Source organism: Miscanthus floridulus, chromosome 3, assembly GCF_019320115.1.
Source record: "Miscanthus floridulus cultivar M001 chromosome 3, ASM1932011v1, whole genome shotgun sequence".
NCBI lineage: Eukaryota > Viridiplantae > Streptophyta > Magnoliopsida > Poales > Poaceae > Miscanthus > Miscanthus floridulus.
The window spans coordinates 69,111,327-69,135,613 of NC_089582.1; the positions used below are offsets into that span (position 1 = coordinate 69,111,327).

Here is a 24,287-nt window from a genome sequence, read left to right on the forward strand (position 1 = left end):
CGAACTGGGTGAACCGCAGTTCGGCGTTCTACAACTCCCTCAGGAATCGAAAGAACAAGTGTTGCAAGCCTCTCAAGACTCACGCATAAACAAAACTCCATGAGTTTGTGTATTCTGAATTCAGCTAATCAAGATCTGACCTTTCATTGTCTAGTAAAAGATATATATAGGGATAGGGATGTTTAGCTTGGAGTAAATGGCAGCATGCGCATGCACCAGTGGATTTTGTGGCTGGTTCGTGCGTCTTTCAGCTTCTGATAGCAGTTACTAAAATGAGCATAACTCTTTATTGGGAAGTCCAAATAATGAGCCGTTTGATGGGCTGGAAAGTAGACTTGAAGACGCTTCCATCCACATATAGAACACCGTCTAACTCCTTGTATTCTGTCTGCGATGATGCTTGGAATTTGTACCATGTATCAGTCATCTAGCTTCTGGTTGCATTTCCATGCAAAGGTGATGAACCACCATTTTATTCTTGCACACCATAGGCTTCTTGGTTCAAATGTCCAGAGGCTTGAATCCATCTTCATCCCATGCTGGTTCATACACTCCATCATTCCTAAGGACATTGGAACAAGAACTCAAAAGCATAGGCTCATTCAACATAAACTGATTATTAAACATAAGGTTAGCATTCACCTGAGAATGAATTTCCTTCTCCAATTGTTTAGCTCTACTTCTTGTAATTGGACCAGCTTTATCAAGTGGAGTTTCATTTGAAGATGAGTGAATGCTAGGAATGTCCTCATTAGCCTCCCCCTCTTGAGAAGGAGTTGTCCTCGACTCAGGCTCACCAACAAATGGAAGCAAGTCTTTGACATTGAATGTTGTACTCACATTGGAATATTCAGGTGGCAGCTCAATTTTGTAAGCATTATCATTTATCTTGTGTAAAACCTTGAACGGACCATCACCCCTAGGAGATAACTTACTCTTCCGCTATTGGGGAAATCGATCCTTGCATAGATGCAACCACACGAGGTCTCCGGGCTGGAATGTAACCTTCTTCTTACCTTTGTTCGCTTGCTTTGCATATTGTGCTGATTTCTTCTCGATATTCCTTCTTGTCTCATCATGTAGCTTCTTGAGAAAATCTGATCTCTTTGTTGCATCCAAGTTAACTTGTTCCTGTAATGGTAAAGGCAAAAGATCCATGGGAGTATGCGGTTTAAACCCATAAACAATTTCAAATGGACAAAAGTTTGTTGTGGAATGGACTGCCCTGTTATAAGAAAATTCAACATGTGGAAGGCAGTCTTCCCACTGCTTCAAATTCTTTTTCAACACAGCACGCAACATGGTGGACAAGGTACGATTGACAACTTCAGTTTGCCCATCGGTTTGCAGATGACAAGTGGTGGAAAATAACAACTTTGCACCAAGTTTAGCCCATAACGTCTTCCAAAAATAGCTTAGAAATTTTGTATCCCGATCTAAAACAATAGTCCTTGGTACTCCATGTAAACGAACGATCTCCCTGAAAAACAAATCAGCAACGTGTGAAGCATCGTCATTCTTATGACATGGAATAAAATGTGCCATTTTAGAGAATCAGTCAACAACAACAAAGATAGAATCCCTCCCCCTCTGAGACCGAGGTAACCCCAAAATAAAATCCATGGATATATCTTCCCAAGGTACATTCGGAACTGGTAATGGAGTATAAAGACCATGGGGATTAAGGCGGGACTTAGCTTTCAAGCAGATTATGCAGCGTGCAACATGTCGCTGGACATCACGTCGCATATGTGGCCAAAAGAAATGATCGGAGAGCATGTCCAATGTCTTTTTGACGCCAAAATGACCAGCAAAGCCACCAGCATGTGCTTCCTGCAAAAGAACTTGACGAATCGAGCAGGCTAGAATGCATAGTTTGTTAGTCCAAAATAAAAAATCATCATGCACATAATACTTGTCCCAGCCTTTTCCAGCAATGCAATGAGAGAAAGGTTCTTTAAAATCAGAATCAGCTGCATAGAGTGTTTTAATGGATTCCAAACCAAGCACTTTTGTATCTAATTGTGTAACCAAACCACATCTCCGTGATAAGGCATCGGCAACAATGTTATCTTTTCCACGCTTATGTTTTACAACATAGGGAAATGTTTCAATGAACTCAATCCATTTAGCATGTCTACGGTTCAGTTTGCCTTGACTTTTTAGATATTTCAAAACTTCATGATCAGAATGGATGACAAATTCTTTAGGTAACAAATAATGTTGCCAAACTTCCAAAACTCGAACTAAGGCATAAAGCTCTTTATCATAGACAGAATAATTCAGATGTGGACCATTCAACTTTTCAGAAAAGTAGGCAACAGGTTTACCTTCTTGAAGTAGTACACCTCCTATGCCAATACCACTTGCATCACATTCGATCTCAAATGTCTTACCAAAATCAGGAAGTTGTAGCAGCGGTGCTTCACAAAGCTTTGTTTTCAGCTCATTGAAGGCTTGGTCTTGTTCATCACCCCACTTGAATGGAACATCCTTCTTTGTCAAATTGTTGAGGGGTGCAGCGATGGTGCTGAAATCTTTAACAAAACGCCTGTAAAAACCTGCAAGACCATGAAAACTTCGAACTTGACTCACATTTGTAGGTGTAGGCCAATCCTTTATTGCTTTAACCTTTTCTTCATCAACTTGAATTCCATCGGCAGAAACAACAAATCCAAGAAAAACAACATGGTCTGTGCAAAATGTGCATTTAGCAATGTTTCCATACAATTTATCAGCTCTCAAAACAACAAGAACTTGACGGATATGATCAAGGTGTTCATCAAATGATCTGCTATAGATCAGGATATCATCAAAATAAACAACAACAAATTTGCCAATGAAAGCTCTTAACACATGATTCATCAAACGCATAAAAGTTGAAGGAGCATTTGTCAAACCAAAGGGCATCACAAGCCATTCATAGAGACCAAATTTAGTTTTAAATGTTGTTTTCCATTCATCACCTATTTTCATTCGAATTTGATGATAACCACTACGTAAATCAATCTTGGTGAAAATAGTTGAACCACTCAGCTCATCTAACATGTCATCAAGCCTTGGAATAGGGTGACGATAGCGAACAGTTATAGCATTGATAGCACGACAATCAACACATATACGCCAAGAACCATCTTTCTTTAGAACTAACAAAACAAGAACAACACATGGTTATAAGGATTCATGAACATACCCTTTGTCCAAAAGCTCTTTTACCTGTTGCTGAATTTCCTTTGTTTCTTCGAGGTTTGTGCGGTATGTTGGACGGTTGGGAAGAGAAGCACCAGGGACCAAGTCAATTTGATGCTCAATGCCGCGAAGTGGGGGGAAGTCCAGCTGGTAGCTCATCAGGAAAAACATCCTCAAAGTCCTGTAACAAATCAAGAACAACACTAGGCAGCGAGCAAGGTAAGTCGTTAGTGGAAAGTAAAACCTCCTTATACAATAGTACAAAGAATGGGGCTGCAGTGTTTGTCACATCTCTCAAATCACTCCTGCTCACAAATAAGCACTCAGTTTGGTGTGGCTGTTGTAAAGTGGAATGAGGCTTTATGTGGCTGGATGCTTTAGAACTCTCTTCCTTACTAGTGTTGTGGGTCTCACTCAGTTTTCTTTTTTCAGATTCCTCTCTTTTCATGCGAGCCACATCTGAAACATGTATCTCGTCTGGAGATAATGGAACAAGAACCACCTTCTTGTCATTGGCAATGAAAGTGTATTTGTTAGACCGTCCAAAATGCACCGAATCCATATCAAATTGCCAGGGCCGACCAAGCAGCAAATGGCATGCTTGCATGGGGACAATATCACAATCAACCTCTCCATGATAATCACCAATGGAAAATGACAAACGAATCATGGCTGAAACCTTAACTGTCCCAGAATTATTCAACCATTGCATATGGTATGGATGTGGATGGCGACGTGGCTGCAAACCAAGCTTCTCAACAAGCAAAGCACTAACAATATTATTGCAGCTCCCACCATCTATGATGAAACGGCACACTTGTCCTTTCACTTTGCATCGGGACTGAAACAAATTATGGCGTTGTCCTTGTTCAGTAGCAACAAACTGAATGGAAAGAACTCTTCTAACCACCAAAGAAGGAGATGGTGTATTCATTGTAGAAGGCTCCAAATCAGGAAAATCAGCAAGTAACTCATTAAAATCAGCACTAGTAATCTCGTCAGAAGATGGAGAAATAATATCTTGTAGCATGTTATTGTGAGCAAAAGTTGGAATAGGTCGAATGGCTAAACAATTCAGACCTAGCTCAAATGTACCATCCTTAGCTGAATACTCACAAGTATCAAGATTTAGGTCTGCAAATACATTGTTAAACTCTTCATCCTCTTCACTTTGAGAATCATAAGAACCATCAGCAAGTGCAATAATGGTACGCCGATTGGGACATTCAGCTTGCTTATGTCCATGACCACCACACTTAAAACACTCAATCTTGCTTGTTTTTCGTTGGGCTGTTGTAACAGAGGAGCTGGACTGATTGGAATTTACAGCTTTGCCTCTTGAATCAAAATGTTTGGCAGACGTTAAAATTGAACGAGAAGTTGCACGAGATGAAGGTGTGTGCACCTCTGACCCTTGCTGCTGTGAATGGCGCCATGGAGTAGAACTATGAGGAGCTGAAAATGAAGCACGGTTCTTATAAGATTCAGCAAGCTTGTCCCAATCTGCGAAGGAAGCTTGTAAGGATAATCAACTCACACCATGACAACCAATCTGCGAAGGAAGCTTGTAAGGATAATCAACTAACACCATGACAACCAAGGCTCTAAATACCAAATGATGTGTGTACGTGTAGAGAACACACGACCTGATGGAGAGGTAGCGCACCACGAGATCTTGCACCCGCGATGAACTACCGAGACATCACCCTTCCATGCGCCGATAAAACCAGTCCACGCAATCATGCCATATAGACATGAAGGCACGAACTAGGTGAACTAAAGTTCGGTGTTCTACAACCCCCTCAGAAGTCAAAAGAACGAATGTTGCAAAGCACTCATGCCTTACCAAAGATTCCAAATATTCTCTCCATGAGAGGAGAAAAACACACACAAGGTGGCTGTATTTTAACCAAAAGAGACTCTTACATAGAAGGATTACATGGGTATTTATACAATGATGAAAAGTATGCGAAAAGTTGACACTTAATCTGGGTGCTAACCACCATACCAAAGGTCCTCTTTACTTTTGGCTAACTGAAGTGGAAACTCAAGCAATCTCTTCAATTCTCGCGCAGGTGCTGGGCTGCATATCCACCTTCCACTAAAACGATCATAACTCTTAGCTCAGAAGTCCAAAAGATGCACCGTTTGTTGCGTTAGAAACTAGACTTCAATATCTTTCTGTTGATATGGAATAAGGATGCAGAAACGTGGCCCAGTTTTGCAGGTATAGCTGTAACAAACTGTTGAATCATAGTTGAGGTTGAGTTATCCTTGTCCACATCACTACGCCCGGGGACTGGCTGCCTGCTCGGCTGGTCTTCTACTTTATGATCCTGGCACCATGTGACTATGTCACCTACTGTCAGGCTCGGGGACTAGCTGTGGGAGTATGGCCCCCAAGACATGGGCCGCACCATCAGAGGTGGTCTAGCTCACAAGATCAAGGCGTGCACGGCGCTGCTCGGCGTGCACCGTAAGACATTGTATAATACCAAATAGGCTACTTTACTTGTAACCCTACCCCTTCAGAGTATATAAGGAGAGGTAGATGTCCCCTAGCGAACAAGATCCATCCAGATCTATCTACTACATCTCAATACAATACATGAAAGACACAGGACGTAGGGTATTTCGTCGATCAGACGGCCCGAACCTGTCTAAATCGCTGTCTCTGCGCCTTGTGTCACCATCCAGTTCCTAATCACGCGCACTTCCACCGATCAATCTATCATCACGGGATAACCCTCGGTGGACTGCCGAGCATCTTCTATCGACAAGTAAATTTTAGAAATATTCTTGTAGATGCTGCAATTGTACTCCCTCCATCCTAAAAATAAGTGTTGTTCTCGCTTCTTGAGGAGTAAGTGCTTTTAACTATGGCCAAAGATATACAAGAAAATATTAATATTTATAGTACAAAAATATTAATATTTACAGTATATAATTACTATTATTAGATAGATCGTTGAATCTATTTTTATAACAAACTTATTTGGAATATACTCCTTTCAGTCCATTTTATCTGGCGCACACGCATATCAAAATTCAAACTTTAAAAACTTTGATCAATAATTAGGCTAATAATTTTTAATTATTATAATACAAACTTTATCCGATTAGATTTGTAAAGAATTACACTATCCAATGATTATAAGTTTATAAACATAAATAATATAATATAAACCAAATGAATGGTCAAAGTGTAATTTATAAACATAAATAATATAATAATAAACCAAATGAATGGTCAAAGTGTAATTTAGAAGACCGTGTCATTCTAATTTGCGCCAGATAAAATGGACCGGATGGAGTAAATGTTGCTAATATTTTCTATAAATCTAGTTAAATTTAACAAAGTTTGACCGGTATAAATACCATAGCGTCACTTATTTTGGAAAGAGGGAGTAACATGGTACGGATCCTGAGGAGACTTCACGGGCTGGCTTCCTTGCATGTTGTCTACGTGAAGTCGCATTTAATAATTTAGCCATGCCCGCAACCAGATCTGATCATGGAGAGTGTACATGTACAAACGTAATTTATAATGATGATTTTGTACTTAACAGCTAGACCCATTAAACTTTGATCTGTACAAACCGGTACGAGAATAACATGGTAGTACCGTAGTGGAGCGTCCAGCTATGACGCCAACACCACCCACCAAGTTCAAATCCTAGTTCTTGAAAATAAAGGGGTGAGCCTCTCCAGCAGATTTAATAAACAAACCTCTGTTCTACTTTTGAGTAGTGAAGAAAAAAAGCAGCTCCAATAGACTACCTACTATACCATCCATATTTGTTAGTTGGTCCCCCAAATCCTTCCCCCATTGCTCATTTTGTGTTGTCCCAACAAGTGAGTACCATTTTCTAGTTCATCAGTTTTTCATCCCATGCGTTCTGAGTCATCCCTTTGAGCACTCGCTGGTGGACCTCCCCTCGGCCGAATCCAGAGGCCCTCCGCCGACGCCGACTCCTCTCTACGCTGACACCTCCCCTCTATCCCAACATCTCCTAGCACCGCCGCCTCCCCTCCGCCACACCGACACCAGCATCGACACCCCACTACTTGTCCTCCTGGTGTCCCTGACTAAAGCCGACGCCAACGTCCAGCCTCCCCGCCCGATTCTAAGGCTGACGCGCCTCATCCCTCCCGGACCGATTTTGTCCCTTCTTCCATGCCTGACGCCGACGTTGCTAGTTGTAACACCCCAGCCCCATTAGTAGCCCATAATAGTTGTGAAGTTGACCCATGTGGCCTAAGTGACACATATGTGGGTGTGGTTGATAGGTTTAGTACCACCTTAGAATTTTAGGAGGGTAACGGACAACTTATAATCCTTGTTTTGGTCCAAACGTAGCACCTCTGGGTTAATCCTTTTATATGAAGCGATGACGAAAGTGTAAGCAAGGTGCTACGCATATGCAGGCTCATTTCACGTGCGGAGTTGGACCATATAAGCTGTTTTGGATGTAGGGTGCTACGCGTATGCAGGCCCATTCCACGAGCGGAGCTGGTCCATATAAGCAGTTTTGGATGCGGGGTGTTACAGGGACATCTGCCACATATATGTGGTGAGCTGTCGAGGACGTCAGTCCTTAAGGGGGAGTGAATGTAACACCTCAACCGGTCATATAAGCAGTTTTGGATGCGGGGTGTTACAGAAACATCTGCCACATATATGTGGTGAGCTGCCAAGGGCGTCAGCCCTTAAGGGGGAGTGAATGTAACACCTCAGCCTATTAGTAGTCTGTAGTCGTTGTGAAGTTGGCTCATGTGGCCTAAGTGACATATATGTGGTTGTGGTTGATGGGTTTAGTACCACCTTGAAATTTTAGGAGGGTGAGGGCCAGCTTATAATTCTTGTTGGTCCAAACGTTGCATCTTTGGGTTAACTCTTTTACACGAAAAGAGGACGAAAATATAATCAATGTGCTACAGGTGTATGCAAATCCGTTTCACGTGCGGAGCTAGGCCATATAATCAGTTTTTAGATGTGGAGTGTTACACTAGTTCTTCTAGTCGACCCCAGAGCCCCGCAGGCTCGTCTCTTAGGAAATTGTGTGAATTTTATATGTACTATGGCCATTTGTAGATGGCTTTGTTTGAGGACAACCAATATAACATTTTAAACCAATTCTTCGAGGAGGATGAGTCCGATGATGATTCTATTATCTTGAGCTTGATGGCACATGAATTTATGATTAAATAATTGAAGTTTTGCCAAAATTCTCGAGTTCATCTATTCCCCTTCTCGTTTTTCTATTTTTCGGTGAATTTCTGAGCATTTTTGGGCTATTTTCAAATTGCAGCTTTGGCTGAGTTGTAGGATTGATATTTGAGTGTGTTGGAACCCTTGAAACTTGATCAAATCATGGCTTGAAGCCTAGACCTATCGCCAAAGTTCCAATCCCCAAAACTTATATTTTCAAGTCTCTTTTGGTGAAATTTTAGGAAATCTTTGAGGCTTTCTTGATTGGTTCTTAGCTATCATGTCTTGGGAACATGCCTAGGCTTTGCCTCCAACAGATTTCCTATGAGCACCCTCAAATCTTTCATTTGAAGAAAATTGTGAAAATCCCAATTTTATAGAGAAAATTCAAGATTCCCTACCAAGCTTTGCGCCTTTGGACAACATCTCTTGGGGATACCTTCACCATGTACTAGGGAAGCTATGTGCAAAATTTCGTGTCACTTGGACTTCGTTTGATGACTGGTGTTGTCAACCGCCCCTTGTAACAGATTTCTTTAGGTGACTGAAGTTTTGGCTTATCCTTCAAATTGATTTTTCAGATTTCCAGGGGATGTTGCCTGCCGACACTACAAATAATTCATTTCTAGAGGCCCTTGGTAGCAAAGAACATACCTCTACAAATGAAGCCTAACAACCGCGGCTAAATTTTGGTTCTTGCAGCAGTTTGATCCATGGATTGGTTTGCTTTGGGCAAAAGCTAGAGAGGAACAACATCTGCCAGCTTCAAGCTTTGTGGCCACGTTGTCCTCACGTGTCTGCTGACCAAACTCTTCTGAGTTCTGACATCCCCTGAACTTTCCTCCTGGTGGCCAAATGCGTCTACCAACTGAGGCCGTGTTTAGTTCTCGAAAATTTGGGAATTTGGCTACCGTAGCACTTTTGTTTTTATTTAGCAATTAGTGTTCAATCATGGACTAATTAGGCTCAAAATGTTCGTCTCGCGATTTCCACCCAAACTGTGCAATTAGTTTTTTTTATCTACATTTAATGCTCCATGCACGTATCGCAAGATTCAATGTGATGGCTACTGTAGCATTTTTTGGGAAAACTTTTTGTAACTAAACGTGGCCGGATACAGATAGAACACTTAGCACTGCTTTTTTTTTAACGTACACTGGGCACTTGTGATTTTTAGAAGAAAAAAATGCATGGCCAACTATATATAAAGTCAAGGACCGATCTAAAATGACAACTCTAAAAGTTTATAATTGAGTCAATTCCCTCGGTGCTATTGGAAATTTTACCTCTTCTCTCACTGCCATCGAAATTTTCAAACTTTCCTCACTGCCATCGGAATGATTTTCCCAAATTTTTGGAGATTGGGAGGGGTAAAATGGTCATTTTCAGATCAACTTAACACCAAACTTAACGGATTTTGACGGAAATGGCAATAAGGGAAGTGTAAATTATTCTGATGGTAGTGAGGGAAGATCGAAATTTTTTATGGTAGTGAAAGAAGAGGTAAAATTTGCAATGGCACTGAGAGAATTGGCTCTTTATAATTTATAGTAAAACGAACTCCATATCTCAACTCAAAAGATTTGTTTAGTCGTCTAATCACTGAAAATATCTTGGATTTGTTTTTGTTATGTAAATTTACCATATATAAGCCGGACCTGCCAATGTCATGCCGAGCATGCGCAAGAGTTTCCAAGACTTCGGCGGAGCCGCCATGCTCCACTAGGGCTCTTGTTTGATGCATGTATATCCACTTCAATCCATATGTGTTGAAGTGGATTAGAATGTGACTTAGTTTAATTCCACTCCAATCTACTTCAACACACGTAGATTAAGATGAGTACATAGGCATCAAACCAGGCCTAAAGTTCTGAAGTCTCTAGTGGCGTCTCGGATCTCGTCATACGATAAGAGTACTTACGTGGTAGCCGCTTCCGTAACCATTAGCACATTAGAGAGAATACTGTGTGTTTGGACATGCTGCTCAACATCTCCGTGGTAAGTGAGAATCTTGCTGGCCAGGTGATTCATCCATGTCAATTGATCGGATTCTTGCAGGACAAGATGGAAATTTTTGTATGGCCATTTTCTGAAACTTTGATTGTAGGTTCAGTCATAGATGAAGATGACAGCCAAAAGTAGTCAGCCACAAAGTCATTAGTCACAGCATAGACCTGAAGCATTAATCCAGGACCCATCAAATGATCATGGTGCATCAAAAAATGTAGGGAAACTTTGATTTCATTCATTAATTGATTCTGAACTTTTTAAGCTTATTCTGCAGGCTGCCCTTGGCCGCCTACTCACGTCCCTTGCCGCTATACGCAGCATGCTACACTCCAACCCGAGTTTGATTTTACTAGGAAACAGCGTTCGGTATGTCAACGAGATCTATACCTAAATACTAAAGAGGCAAAATTTCTAGAACCATAATTTTCGTCCAGTCGTGCCGTTAGCTCGTATCCGTGTCGGTCTCTGGTGCTCACCCGTGTCTGCCAATTCACCGTTGCTTTAATATTGAGAAATGAAATTAGGAGTAGGAAAGAGAATAGAAAGAAATACAGGGTTCTAGATATAAAGATGTCACAGAGAAAGAAAATATGGAAGGGCTTTAATAGTTTTTTAAATAGATTGGTTCCTGATACAAAAATGTTCAGATCCCGATGGGCCTCTCCTGGGGCTTCTTGTTCAACCTGGGCTGAATCTTTGCAATTGGGCCGGCTTCGTTGTGGGCTAGACCAAGCCCATGGAAGCCTTTTTTTTTTCTTTTCTTTCGTTTTTTCTTTTTCTATAAAAATAGAGATCTTGCAAAATTAACTAAAAATTATAGAAAAATACAAAACTAGTTTTGTTAGCTTCATAAAAATGTGATCTATCTATAGATGCTATGAATCTCGTTAGGTTTTACTTTATCTATACAAGTGTTAAATCATCCTTGCATATGTTATATGTGTATAGGTTCGGCGATGACTGATAACGTGCCAGAGGCAGACCAAGAATACGTGGAGGTGGCCGAGGAGTACGAGGAGGATGTCCTCATCGTCGGTTTTCCCAAAATCTTCACTAACTTTCTGTTGTTCGGTTCCTGCCCATGAGTCCGGTATATAACCCCTACTTTTCAGCACCTATTATGTTTGTTTGCGCATTAAATTCTGAGGAGAAAGATTTACACCATCTGCTCTAGTTTTGATTAGAAATAAAACTTATTTTTATTAAAATATGAATTAGTCAATGGTACAACTAATTATTTCGTGAACCGTCTTGGGTAGATTATTGTCTAATGAAATAGAAAGAAATGTATTTATGTAGTTCCTGACGAGGGATGCCGTGTGAAAAATTAATAGAGGTCTCCCATCACAATCATTGACGGACAGACCAATCCTTGACACATCGACAAAAATGTTACTGAGGTTGATATGATGCGTCAAAAAAGCTACAAAGGTTTATATTGAGTCATAGAAACACATGGGTAATATGAAAAATTAAAGTTATGATATATTTATATCTAAATAATTATGCGCTTTGCAACGGAAGAAAATATATAACAAGGTGTATTTTAATTCTATACAGGTTTAATAGGATATTGTTATTTATTGTCAGCATTAACTTATATTATGGATGTGATGGTCATCATAAATAGATTATAAAAGCATAAAGCATAAGTAGATATCTATCATTCACGTTATCGTTTTGCATAAATGTTTAATAGTTTTTTTTCTATCCGTTGCAATGTATGGGCATATTTGCTATATGTGATGGCTTTCGTTTATGTTTTGCAACTGTTTTTTTGCAGCTGTTTCCAAATTAGAGGAAATAGTAGTAATAGAAAAAAATAGAATCCCAACTACGAGAAGCCTACCTTCTCAGTTCTCACGTGTCCTCGCCTCGGTCACCAGGCCACTGCCAACGTGGTGTCTTTGAGTCCAAATCCGATTCCACACCGATCGATCGATTCCTCTGATTTTCTTTCTGAGAGTTCTAGAATTTCCGATTTTGTTTTTGAGTATGATATTACTAGCCATGGCCGAGTACAGCGTCCAGGTGCTGCACCTGCACGTTTCCTTCATGTTTGGCTGGGCAATAATGTAGACTAAAAAAATTGCACGTTTTCGTTTATATGCATGTACTGTATGTATGAAATACTATCCACCCTATATCTATATAACAATAATAACAAAAAAAAGCACACGATCAAAAAGGTAAGAGGAGCCCACTGTTAGCCAAATTGCATCATTATTAAAGTGGTTTCCACGCTTCAATAATTAGAATTCTTTTTGTTTATTTATGTTAAAAGACGACACGAATAATTTGGTGGTTAATTTTTTTTAGAAAAGAGTCAATGGCTAATAGACCCATAATGCTGTGTTTATTATTTTTTATGTTTATTTATTATGGAAAAAGACCCAAAACTACCTAAGTGGATGAACCGGCGCACACGAACAGGAGAAAAAAATAGAAACACAGATATTAAGTACCATTTTATTGTCATCGTTTTCTATAAATATTAGATAGTTTTTCTCTCCCATTGCAATGCAGGAGCAGGTTGGCTAGTCTACATAAAAGATGATTACCCGCTCGACCCACAGGCCACAAATTATGCGTGATTTTGATGAACTAATTTAACTTTTGTTTATCCAAACATATATGCAAATCATCATGTGTTCAAGTGGATTGAGATGATTTTGCACTCTAATTCATCCAAATAAATGTGGATTAAGGCTTTGTTTGGATGCTCATGTATCCACCTCAATCCATGTGTGTTGAATTGGTTTGGGGTGAAACTTAAATTAAATTCCACACCAAACCAAACAAAGCCTAAGGTGGATACGAGTGCACCAAATAGAATCCAATGATCCTTGACTAGGCTCATAGACCATCCTTTCGGGACTATATTTGTTAGGTATTGTTCAAGATGCTCTAACTTACTAATATTGGTGCGAGAGTGAACTTGAGATTCTAGTATTGATGCACACTACTTAAATTTAGGACCCCGACAAATAGACTCACTCCAGCCTGAACAGGATGCTCGACCATATATTATAATGTGATTTTATGACCCAGTCAGGAGTTGTTTAGCCACCCCTGCGCTGCTAGCTCTCTACAAAAATGTAAATTGCATTGCATTGCATGCATATCGCTCTTCTTTAATCGTCGTGTTCTTGTCATTCCGTATACTTAATCAGTAACCTTCATTACCACCGTCTCCATTCCGTACCGAACTTCATCCATACTCCAGTTAAATGATAAATTATCGATGATGGAAGGGCTAGCATGATCTATCGTTTTAACCCGTGCCTAACAAGGCGGCTCTAATAATAAGCTTATATTCGGTCCAAGAATCCTCCATAGAAATGTGTCGTATCTCTAGATTCACTAAGAATATCCTCGCTCTGCGATTCCCCTCAAGGCCTCAAACAAATTGTAGTCAATGGCCCTTTAATTTTAACTTAATAACACCGCTTTGACGAAACATCATGAGTTGTCTAATAGAGAATATGTTCGCTGATGAGCATAGCTAGACTTATGGAACCGCAACAAAAAATATAACAATTACACAGTTGATGAACGTGATAGTTTTGATCTGTGACTATTGACATGCCAATGACTGAAGCATGAGTGACTCAAGCAGCAGCGTCGATTTTGAAATAAACTGGCAGCAAATCAAATCATAATGAACGTGACGGGGCCTTTGGTTGCCGTCATAGTTTGTTGCACATTATGTGTCTCAGCAATGCGTGACTGGGTTCGTTTCAATGGACCACTGATGTTATACACCAACAAGGCCAGTTGAGGACCACGCCTCGCTGTTGTGTCGTGTTTGGGTTGGGCATCATCATCATCATGGTTTTGTTGCTCTCATTTCAACATGAGTTCTCTCGAATTCGCATTTCAACATGCATATTTTGTCAAGACATATTCGGCTGCTGGTTAGAGCCTTGCTCAACAATCATTCTACAGGGTATCACTCCCACGGCTGATGCAGCAGCAGCCATCGTACCGTGTATCCTAAAGTGCAGCCGAACACTCCCAGCTAGCTACAGCGTGTAGCACAACCTAGCTGTTGATTTTTATATATATTTATATAGTACTACAGATTTTATTTTTCAGCTTTCAGGATCCTTGGAGTGAAGATGAACATCATCAGCAAGTGTACTGAAACACCTGCAAGCGTATTCATGAGAGAGGAAAACGTGCAGCGTACTGGCAAACAAGCTCATAAAGGCTGCCCTGACTATTACACATGCATGTGCACAAGTCAAAATTAGCCCTTGAGTGCCAGATCAAATTCGACTTCAATGGTTAGAATACACTGGTAAATCCAGGCTCTTGGAATTTAATTAATCCCAGGTTTTTTTTCTTCAATGAATCCATAGTCGCTAATTCCAATTATTATGCTTGGTCCTGTAGTTTATGAAATAAAGGTCAGAATAGTAGCTAGCACTACACAATATACCTCTACTTGACAGAGGCACACATGGAAGTGGATCAGATTGGAAGGTGACTTCTGCTGGGAAGCAAAGCTATGGCCTTTTTTCATCTTTTCATCCCAGCTGGAAATTATTAAATAAAGGGCGGAAAAGTTAACATTCCTTGCCGCCCCATCCATCCAACAAACCCTTTTCAATAAGAAGAGTGGGGGAGAGCAGAGAACATGCAACAATCTTGGTTGCTTGGTTGATTAGATGCATGTGAGGGGAGGGTCATGTTGGGTCATGGCATATTTAGTGGTCATGTGCACGCTGGGCTGTGTACTAGCTGTTCCTGTGCCTATTCAACCTCTCTTGACCAGCTGTCAAAGGATAGGATAGGATAGGAGATGCTTCTCAATTCTCTCCTCTGCTCCTCCCCTTGGTGGTCAGTCATGCATGCTTTAAAGAAAGGAGAGGAGCACTGCACTCTCCACCATTTGCTCACTTTGCTACACGTGCCAGTGGGTACATATGGTCTGGTGCGCTGGGCTGGGCATTTTATCCTCCACATGCACCCATTTATGCTTTACTTGCCCCCTTAGTTATACCACCTTTGAAAGAAAGGGTGTGGAAATTTCCTTATGTCCAGCACTCCAGCTGGTACCTGTGATGTGTATATGCAATATTTTTTAAAAATTTATTTCTTTTAAAAAACTCATACATGTAAGAAAAATTGAGTAAAAATTGTTCAGTAGACACTAGTCTATTATGACGAGCTATGGAGGGTGTGGATTACTTGTTCTCTTTGGATATCCTTTTTCCCCTAAATTAAGACCCTACTTGGCAGAGCGGTGGAGACAAGCGCTTCCCTTCGAAGCGGCACAAATAGAGAAAAGCATGGTCAAGAAAATCAAGTCTGATCCATATTATGCTTTTTAATACAAATGGACGTGGCAGGGAGAAGCACGACCAAGAGGAGCTGCTGAACAGCGCAGAGTTTTTGGTTGCTAGTTTTAGCATATTTTTGCCATAAGCAACTTATAAGTTATAACAAACCCTAAGTTTTCTCAGTGGTGCTCATCTTCTGATATTATCCTCTTCTCTGTCATAGCCTTCTATTCATGGTGCCATCCAGTTAAAGTTTTGGTTCCGATAGAGTTCAAAGAAACATTAACCCTAGATTGACATAATGTGGCATGGAGAAATGGTACACTACCAAATTTTTTTTTTAGAAAACAACCTCTCTGATTAATAGAGACGGGCACATGTAGAGATGGCCTCCATAAATGGTCAAGTGGCCTCTAGGAAAATATTCGCCTATGTGGACATCCTAAACCGACTATCTCTAAAAATCAACGATTAAGAGACGATCGTCTTAGGACACCCGTATCTGTAAATCGATTTTCAGTCTCTGAAAATTGGTATTAACAAAGGTGGCCATTCTGGGCATTCCTCTCTAAAACATGATTAACAAAGGTGGGCATCTCAAGATGTTTGTTTCTATAAATAGTTGTATCTAAAAATAATTTCTAACTTTTCCATGTGAACTAGGATGGAGACAAATTTTATATCAAAATTATACTTCATGACGCGATCTACAACTTTGTGGTTGAGTAGTTTTTTATTTAAAGAGTAAAATTCACAAGGGTTCTTCAAAGTTGTCTAGAGGTGTCATCTAGACCTCCAGAGTCCCAAAATGCATTTTTGGCTCCCTAAAGTTGTAACGGGTCCCACTCAAATCCAAATAGTTATTCACCTGACCCGCTATCCTATGTGGCTGAAGCGACATGCCACGTAGGATAGCAGGTCAGGTAAACACCCATTTGGACCTAGATGAGATCCGTTACAAATTAGGGAATCAAAAATGCATTTTTGGACTTTGGGGATCTAGACGACACTTCGACACAAATAAGTACATGACTCTCATCACTGTTCATATCTTAAAGAAGAATCGTGCGATTGATGGAAACCTTCACACTCTGCTGGCACAAGCACACAGTGAACTGTCCATTATGACTTAACGCTCATTTGTACCACCTTTCAGGGGTGTTGAATTTCTTTTTGTGTCCAGCATGCTATGATGTTTGTACACTTCTCTTCCTGAAACTTTTTGCAAAACGCAAGCTATGCCCAGTATAAAAATTGTTCAAGAATAAGTTTGTTTTAGAAAAAATGAAATACTTCCGGTCTCTACAGCCACACAAGGCCAATTCTTGCAAAGTTTTCAGCTTAATTGCTGATCAACAAATAAAGAGAAAGAGTGCACAAATGGAAGTAAAAACTCAGCGGCATAGACTACTATTGCTTCTCCAACTATCCTTAGCAAAGACATTCAATTTTTTTTGAAATGAATCAGGCAGCTGCTGATTATATTAAAAAGAAGAAACCCAGATTGGGTAGTACAACAAAGCAACAACACAACACAACGACGACAAAACAACTGAAGCGACTGAAACAACTAAAACAAACACTGTTGTACACCAAAGATCCGATCGTCCGCAATAGCAAGCCAAGCGACACGCATCGCACGGACAACAGTCATCGTCAGAACACCAAAGTCGCACTTGCGTCGTCGTTCATGACCCCTAACAAAGCAGCAGAGAGACCTCCGCCACAAAGTCCCAAAAGACACGACCTTTTAAACTCATCAGTGGCTTGAGGAGGTCTGGTGGCAACAATTCCTGTAGGCAAACTACAATGTCTTGCATTGCACCGTCATTGAGCTTCCCATCCTTCCCAACAATGCCCAAATTCTTTGACGCGTTGCGTTGTGCAATGCGGCCACTTCGACGAAGCGAAACTCTATCATAGGACTTGCGTCGTCGTCTTATAGGTGCAGCCGATGGTGAAGGTGGGTGTATAGGGGGACATGTCAGATCATTCTCCTTCATAGCTGTGGCCATTGAAGAAGATGTTGCATTAATTGATGGATCCTTAATCGACCTGGGCACTTCTTCGTTAACCTTAGTCGTGGAGAGCAAAGTGAAAGGATCAAGATGCCCAAGAGGGGGGGGTGAATTGGGCTAATTCTAAATTTCTTTGCAATAATTAAATCCTATGGTTAGCCCAATTAACCCCTTGTGCCTAGAAAGTGTTTCTAAGTGTTCTACCGCACAAAAGACTTGCAACCTAAATTCCAATCCTACTCTAGCATGGCAATTCTATGAATGTAAAGACAAGTATTGAATTGCTCAAAGTAAATACTCAAAGTAAATGGAGAGAGAGAGAAACGCGGCGATGTTTTGCCGAGGTATCGGAGAGTCGCCACTCCCCACTAGTCCTCGTTGGAGCACCCGCACAAGGGTGTAGCTCCCCCTTGATCCGCGCAAAGATCAAGTGCTCTCTACGGGTTTATTCTTCGACACTCCGTCGTGGTGAATCACCCACAACCGCTCACAATGTGAGTTGGGTCATCCACAAGCTCTCCGGATGATCACCAAGCTCCCAATCACCACCAAGCCGTCTAGGTGATGGCGATCACCAAGAGTAACAAGCACAAACTCTCACTTGACCACGACAAGCCTAATGAGAAGGTGGATGCACACTTTGCTACTCTTGATCTTCACTAATGAGGGCTCTCTTTGGGATTCTCAAATCTCAATCACCTTACTAGGACCTTGCTCTTCTTGGCACTCTCTAAGGTGTTTCTCAGCTATTGGAATGAGCAAAAGTACCCCCACACATGAGTGGAGGTGGTATTTATAACACCAGATGAAAAACGAATCGTTATGTGCCTCTGCGGGGTGACCGGACGCTCTGGTCATGTTGACCGGACGCACCGGTTAGTATACCCCGAGCTCCAGTGGTTATGAGTTGACCAAACGCTGGCAGCGTCCGATCAACACTGACCGGACGCGTTCGGTCACGTTTTCCCTTCACTAGAACCTTACTGATGTCGATCGGACGCTGGACCTCCAAAGTCCGGTCACTTGCTGAGCAGCGTCCAGTCAGTAACCGAAACCTGATCAGCGTCCGGTCAGCTTTGACCGGACACGTCCGATTAGGATTCTCCCTCTTTGGGACCTTACTGGAGTCGGCCGGATGCTAGCCCTCAGCGTCCGGTACCATGACCTCGCAGCGTCCGGTCACTTCCAGATGATTTCACCTTGGTCAAATGAACTGACCGAACTCTAAGCCAGCGTCCGGTCACACCGAAGCCAGCGTCCAGTCAGTATTTGACCCTCCATTCACTTCCAACTCTCGAACAAATGTGAATGAAGTTTGCTCCATTGGATCAAAGGGTTGTTATGGAGCTACCTAGTGCTAGTTTTAATAAGTGTGCACCACACCTAACTCACTAGTCTCACCTAGGTTAAGCTACCCGTTCATACCCCCTTAATAGTATGGCCAAGGGGAAAACAAAGTCCTAAACTACTCTAAGTGTCTCTCCAACTCCAATCGACACTTAGAACTAGTCCATCCTTAACCTTGTCGTCCATCCTTTGAAAACCAAAATGATTTCCATCGTAGGGGCATGACAACCATGATTGCCCAATCGATCTCCATTACTGTGACCTAACTCAATTGTTTCTGCAAAACACATGTTAGTCACAGTAATCACGTATTGTCATTAATCACCGAAACCCAACTAGGGGCCTAGGTGCTTTCACAAAGGGTGGTCTTCAACAGTGAATACTTCTTCCTTGACGTCAGTCATAGAATGCATAGGTGTCGGGGACCAATACTAGGGTACCCGAAGAGGAGGAGCTAATGGTCATAAACATTGATTCATCCGGATAGTCAAGAGCGCAACTATAGTTCCAACCGACCCCTAGGTGCGTGGGCTCCGCCTCGCCCGACTTCTGGGGAAGGGCTCCGCCTCGCCCGACATCTGGGGGAGGGCTCCGCCTCACCCAACCCTGAGGTCCTATGCTCCACCTTGCCCGACCTCTGGGAGAGGGCTCTACCTCACCCGACCCTGGGGCCACAGACTTCGCTTCGCCTAACCCCAAGGCCATGGGACTCTGCCTTGCCCGACCCTTGGGTTTGCGCTCTGCCTCCCTAACCCCTGGGAGAGGGCTCTACATCACCCGACCCCAAGGCCATGGACTCCGCCTCACCCAAACCTGAGGCCACGGGCTCCGCCTCGCCCGACCCTTGGGTTTGCGCTCTGCCTTGGCCGACCCTAGGGCCGTAGACTCTGCCTTGCCCAACCACGAGGCCGCGAGCTCCAGCTCATCCGATGGGGTCCCATATCGCCGCCAACCACTCTAGGTCTAAGCGTATGAGCCTGGGTCAAAGCTTTGACACTAAGAAAGAGACCGGCACACCTCGATGTAACCCATGGCCATGATGGGCCATGCCTGAGGATTCACATCAAGAACAACATCGGACATACCAGTGCTATTCTGCCTAACCCCCATACAAACACTGACAGGCGCGTCAGCTCACCACGATGTCCGCTGCGACGGAATGGAACGCCATGACCGGTAGACGACGCCTGCGCATGGTACCAGTGGCAGACAGGGCCACAATGTGGAGCCATCCCTATTGACATCTACAGGGTCAGCATGACCTACATGAAGGATAAGAAGGACCCGTTGATCCTAAAGGACTTCCTCTCTCCCTCTCATTCTTCTCTTTTCCTCCACTATAACCCATGCTTTCCCTTGGCCTATAAAAGGGAAAGCAGGGCATCTCATGGAAGGGATGGACCCATCGAGGATCGATCCGATCCGACCCTGAACCGATCAGATCGAGACACACACAAGAGCAGCAACAGAGCTCTCAGCACCCTTTCACTCCTTTCACTAGAGACTTGGGACATGTCCCTCTCTCGCCTGTTTGTAACCCCTACTACAAACCTTCGGTGCTAGTAACACGAGTAGTAGCGAAGAACTGGACGTAGGGACTTTCTATCTGAACTAGTATAAATGTCGTGTCCTCTAAGCACATCATCCGAGCCAGACGCGCAATACTAGAAATTTACTCATCGGTGGTAACTCAAAACACCAACAGTTGGCACGCCAGGTAGGGGCCTTTTGCACGTCTTGATGTCCACTTCAGGTCTTGATGGCCAGTCACGGCGTCAGCTGGGTCTCGGGCACGCACATGTGCTTCGAGGACCTGGACTGCATCATCATGATGGAGGGAGAGTTGGTGCAGGCTCCCACCACCTTCCAACCTCTCCACTCCGCCGGCCTCGATGCGATCGCCGAGGCGCTTAAGGAGCTGCAGTTGCACGCACCGGAGGCTCACACCCCTAGGAGCAACTGACTCCTCGGCTTAAACTATGGGAGGTTAGAACGCCAGCTCTGCGCCTTCCTGGGACCCCAACCATCCTAGGAGGACCTATGCCACCTCACCTTCTCGTTCGCCAACGTCATGGCACAACTTGTTAGAGGAGAGCCGCTCTCTCCAAAATATCTCATCCAGAGCGCCCCGACAGCGCTCCCGTCTGATCTCTGCAACACCGCAGAGACCGTTGGCCACCTTGTGGCGCAATGCACTCCTCCATCCCTCACGAATGATGAGTTCGTGGGGATGACTGAATATATCATGAAATCTTTCCACGACCTCCTCGCAGGAGAGTCGAAGTCTCCCTCTAGCTCTAACTCCAGCAGGGGGAGCCATCATAATGGGGACAGGGATCCCAATCTTCCATCAGGTACAGGTAACTATCGTTGTGGCAGAGAATGACACACCGATCCGGCTTCAGATCGAAAGATCGACCCCTGCAATCTTAGCACCACAACTCCTCTGGTTATCAACCAAGACATAGATCCAGTTGACCTCACCAAAAAGGCTAATCCCTGCCTGTGCAACAAAGAACACAAGCAAGAATAAGAAAGAAAACAACCAAATTGCAGATGATTGATTAATCTCACAAAGTTGGGGTCTCACAAACCGATGAACGGCGAAACTGTTCTTGACAGATTAATCTAAGCAAAACCCAAAACCTAATGATGGTGGCGGCATATGATTATAAAGGTCTTAGGGTCATCGCCTACCCTAGACACGCCCCCTAATGGGCCCAAAAATGATACATGGTCCAATGGACCAAAAGACAGTGTTGCAGCACCCTGATAGATTCTGGACGGTAACTTGTTTCAACGCTTCCTGTTGATTCTGAAGGTATTTTGATGTGAGACCACTTGAATTGGCTTCCTTATCAAATTAGCTTTCTAATCATATGTGGATCATCAAAAATGAAGTCTGGATGTGTCCTAGGTGACCAGTTTAAGGCAGACTGGTCCTGGAGGCCGAGGCAGACTCAAAATCAAGTTGGACCGGGCCTTCGGTTTCTGTTGAACGTCTTTGCTGGTCATCAATGCCTCCACCTCTTCCTCTAAGTCCCTCATGACCCTCCCCAATGTTCCTAAGCAAGATAACATCATTAGGTAGTAGTCTATTCTCAAAAGTAGGAAAAGGATCGCTTAAGAACGAGCTCACCTCTAAATTGAGTTGACGCATTCAAGCCCGGGTCATTGGACCTTACATGATGGTTGGAGGATCAGCGGTTACATCCAAAGGAGTGATGTCCTCATCACATCATCCCTCTCATGAATGTTTCATGGCAGGTACCCCCAAGGGACATGTCGAAAGTATCCACAAGGTCAAGAGGGATGTAGGGGGCCCACCTCACCTGTGGGTAGAGCAATTGAAGGCTCGGTACCAAGAGCTCGAGGAAGCATGACTCCAGCTCGAGTAGGAGCGCGCAGAGGTCAAGTGAGTGATCGAGCGCCATGGAGATGGTGGGCATGCATGTGCCATGGCCCATGACATGAACCGGAGGATCATCGAGGACAATGAAGCGCCCTCACACTTCACTTGGGCCAGCCAGAACATCGCTGCTGCGGTAGCCTTATTTTGAGGGCTTCCTGGGCCTACGACGCCTGAGCATCATTGGGCCCATCACAAGATTTGCATGCTACTTGAGCATGCGGTAGTGCAGTAGGTCGAGAGCTCACTGTCCCAATGACCTGAGCTCGACACCAGCTAGTGCATGCCCTTAGAACAACCCGACAAGGACACGTTAGTCCACTAGGCACCGCAAGGCGGTAGGTCACGCACCGTGGTCCCAGTGCATGAGCGTCTCGGCCGCCACCATGACACGCGTGACACCCTCGATGCCCGTGGCAATGTGAGGGAGGGGGCTAGCCACGGCTACCACCCTCGTCATGGCAGACGCTATGATAGCGGTGAGGACCGAAGCCCGAGCCTTAACTTGCTGGGACCTCAGGCCTTTAGCCAACACATCCTCAACGTCGTCTTCCCACCATGGTACCGACCACCAATCAACATCTCGAAATACTCTAGGAAAACGAACCCCAGACTATGGCTCGAGGATTATCGGCTTGCTTGCTAAGCCGGTGGAGCGGGTATTGACGATTTCATTATCTGCAACCTTCCATTGTCTTTGCCGATTCGGCACGAACGTGGTTGGAACACCTTCCGTCCACCCGAATCCATTGTTGGGCGGACCTAAAAGAGATCTTCGTGGGGAACTTCTAGGGCACATATGCATATCCTAGGAAACCCTAGGATCCCAAAAATTGTCGATAGAAGTCTGGGGAAACCCTTCATGGGTACATCTAGCGCTTCTCCTGGTAGTGCAACGAGCTGCCCAACATCGCTGATGCCGACCTCATATGAGCTTTCCTATCTAGGACCACCTATGAGTCCTTGGTCCATAAGCTAGGACATAAGGGCCCATGATCCACCAAAGAGCTCCTCGACATCACCAAAAGCCATGCCTCAAGCGAGGTGGTGGTCAGAGCAATCTATGACCGCCTCAAGGGCAAGGCAAAGCGGGACGAGGATGCCGGCGAAGGTGCCTCCAACTATCCCAGCAAGAAGAAGAACAAGCAGTAGCACGAGGGCTCGCTCGTGGCCACCACCGACCGTAGGGGGGATCAGAAGCCCGCCACGGGTACCCTGAACCACTTCGAGAAGCTACTCGAAGGGCCATGCCCGAACCATGCCTTCCTCGTCAAGCATCTATACAAGGACTACGACCTCATGAAGCGGTTCTTGTCCAGAGGCTCCAATAAGGGGAGCATAGGGGGCACCCCAAGCCGGTTACAGATGACACTGAGGGGAAGGATGGTGGCTTTCTGGCACTAGATGGCTGCCTCATGATCTTTGAAGGGTTGGCGGCCTATGACTCCAAGCGCCACTAGAAGCTTGCACACCGTAAGGTCTATACGGCCAAGCCAGACGTGCCTTCCTTCCTCCGATGGTCGGAGTCCGCCATAACCTTTGATCAGACCGACCACTCAGAAAGCGTCCCATAGTCAGGACGATATCTGCTCTTGGTCGACCCGATCATCAGCACAAAGAGGCTCATCAAGGTACTGATGGATGGAGGCAGCGGCCTCAACATCATGTACGCTGAAATGCTCGACGCCATGGGCATCAACCGAGCACGCATCTAGCCGATCGGTGCGCTTTTCATGGCATCATGCCTAGAAAGTAGGCCGTGCCACTCGGGCAGATTGATCTTCCCATCATCTTTGGGGGTCCATCCAATTACA

The 24,287-nt window shown here is 43.7% G+C and overlaps 1 protein-coding gene and 1 pseudogene across 1 annotated transcript; both read right to left on the minus strand.

Moving 5' to 3' along the window:
* Positions 1-501: 501 nt before the first annotated feature.
* Positions 502-1,158, minus strand: LOC136547626 (uncharacterized; annotated as a pseudogene).
* A 396-nt stretch (positions 1,159-1,554) lies between these two features.
* LOC136543867 (uncharacterized) lies at positions 1,555-22,933 on the minus strand. Its single transcript, XM_066536203.1, has 4 exons — positions 22,825-22,933; positions 3,444-4,692; positions 3,194-3,370; positions 1,555-2,791 (listed from the first exon to the last, which is right to left on the minus strand). Exons 1-4 carry the CDS (start codon positions 22,931-22,933, stop codon positions 1,555-1,557), a joined length of 2,772 nt encoding a protein of 923 aa, XP_066392300.1.
* Between the last annotated feature and the right edge of the window lie 1,354 nt (positions 22,934-24,287).

What these genes read in the sequence shown, in the direction of transcription:
- LOC136543867 (XM_066536203.1), bottom strand. Translation starts at nt 22,933, where the DNA reads ATGACGAGGGTGGTAGCCGTGGCTAGCCCCCTCCCTCACATTGCCACG. An exon ending in GCCCCATTCTTTGTACTATT is followed by an intron (nt 3,371 to 3,443) that starts GTATAAGGAGGT and finishes GATTTGTTACAG; the next exon opens with GACTTTGAGGATGTTTTTCC. An exon ending in AAAGAGCTTTTGGACAAAGG is followed by an intron (nt 2,792 to 3,193) that starts GTATGTTCATGA and finishes GATCTATAGCAG; the next exon opens with ATCATTTGATGAACACCTTG.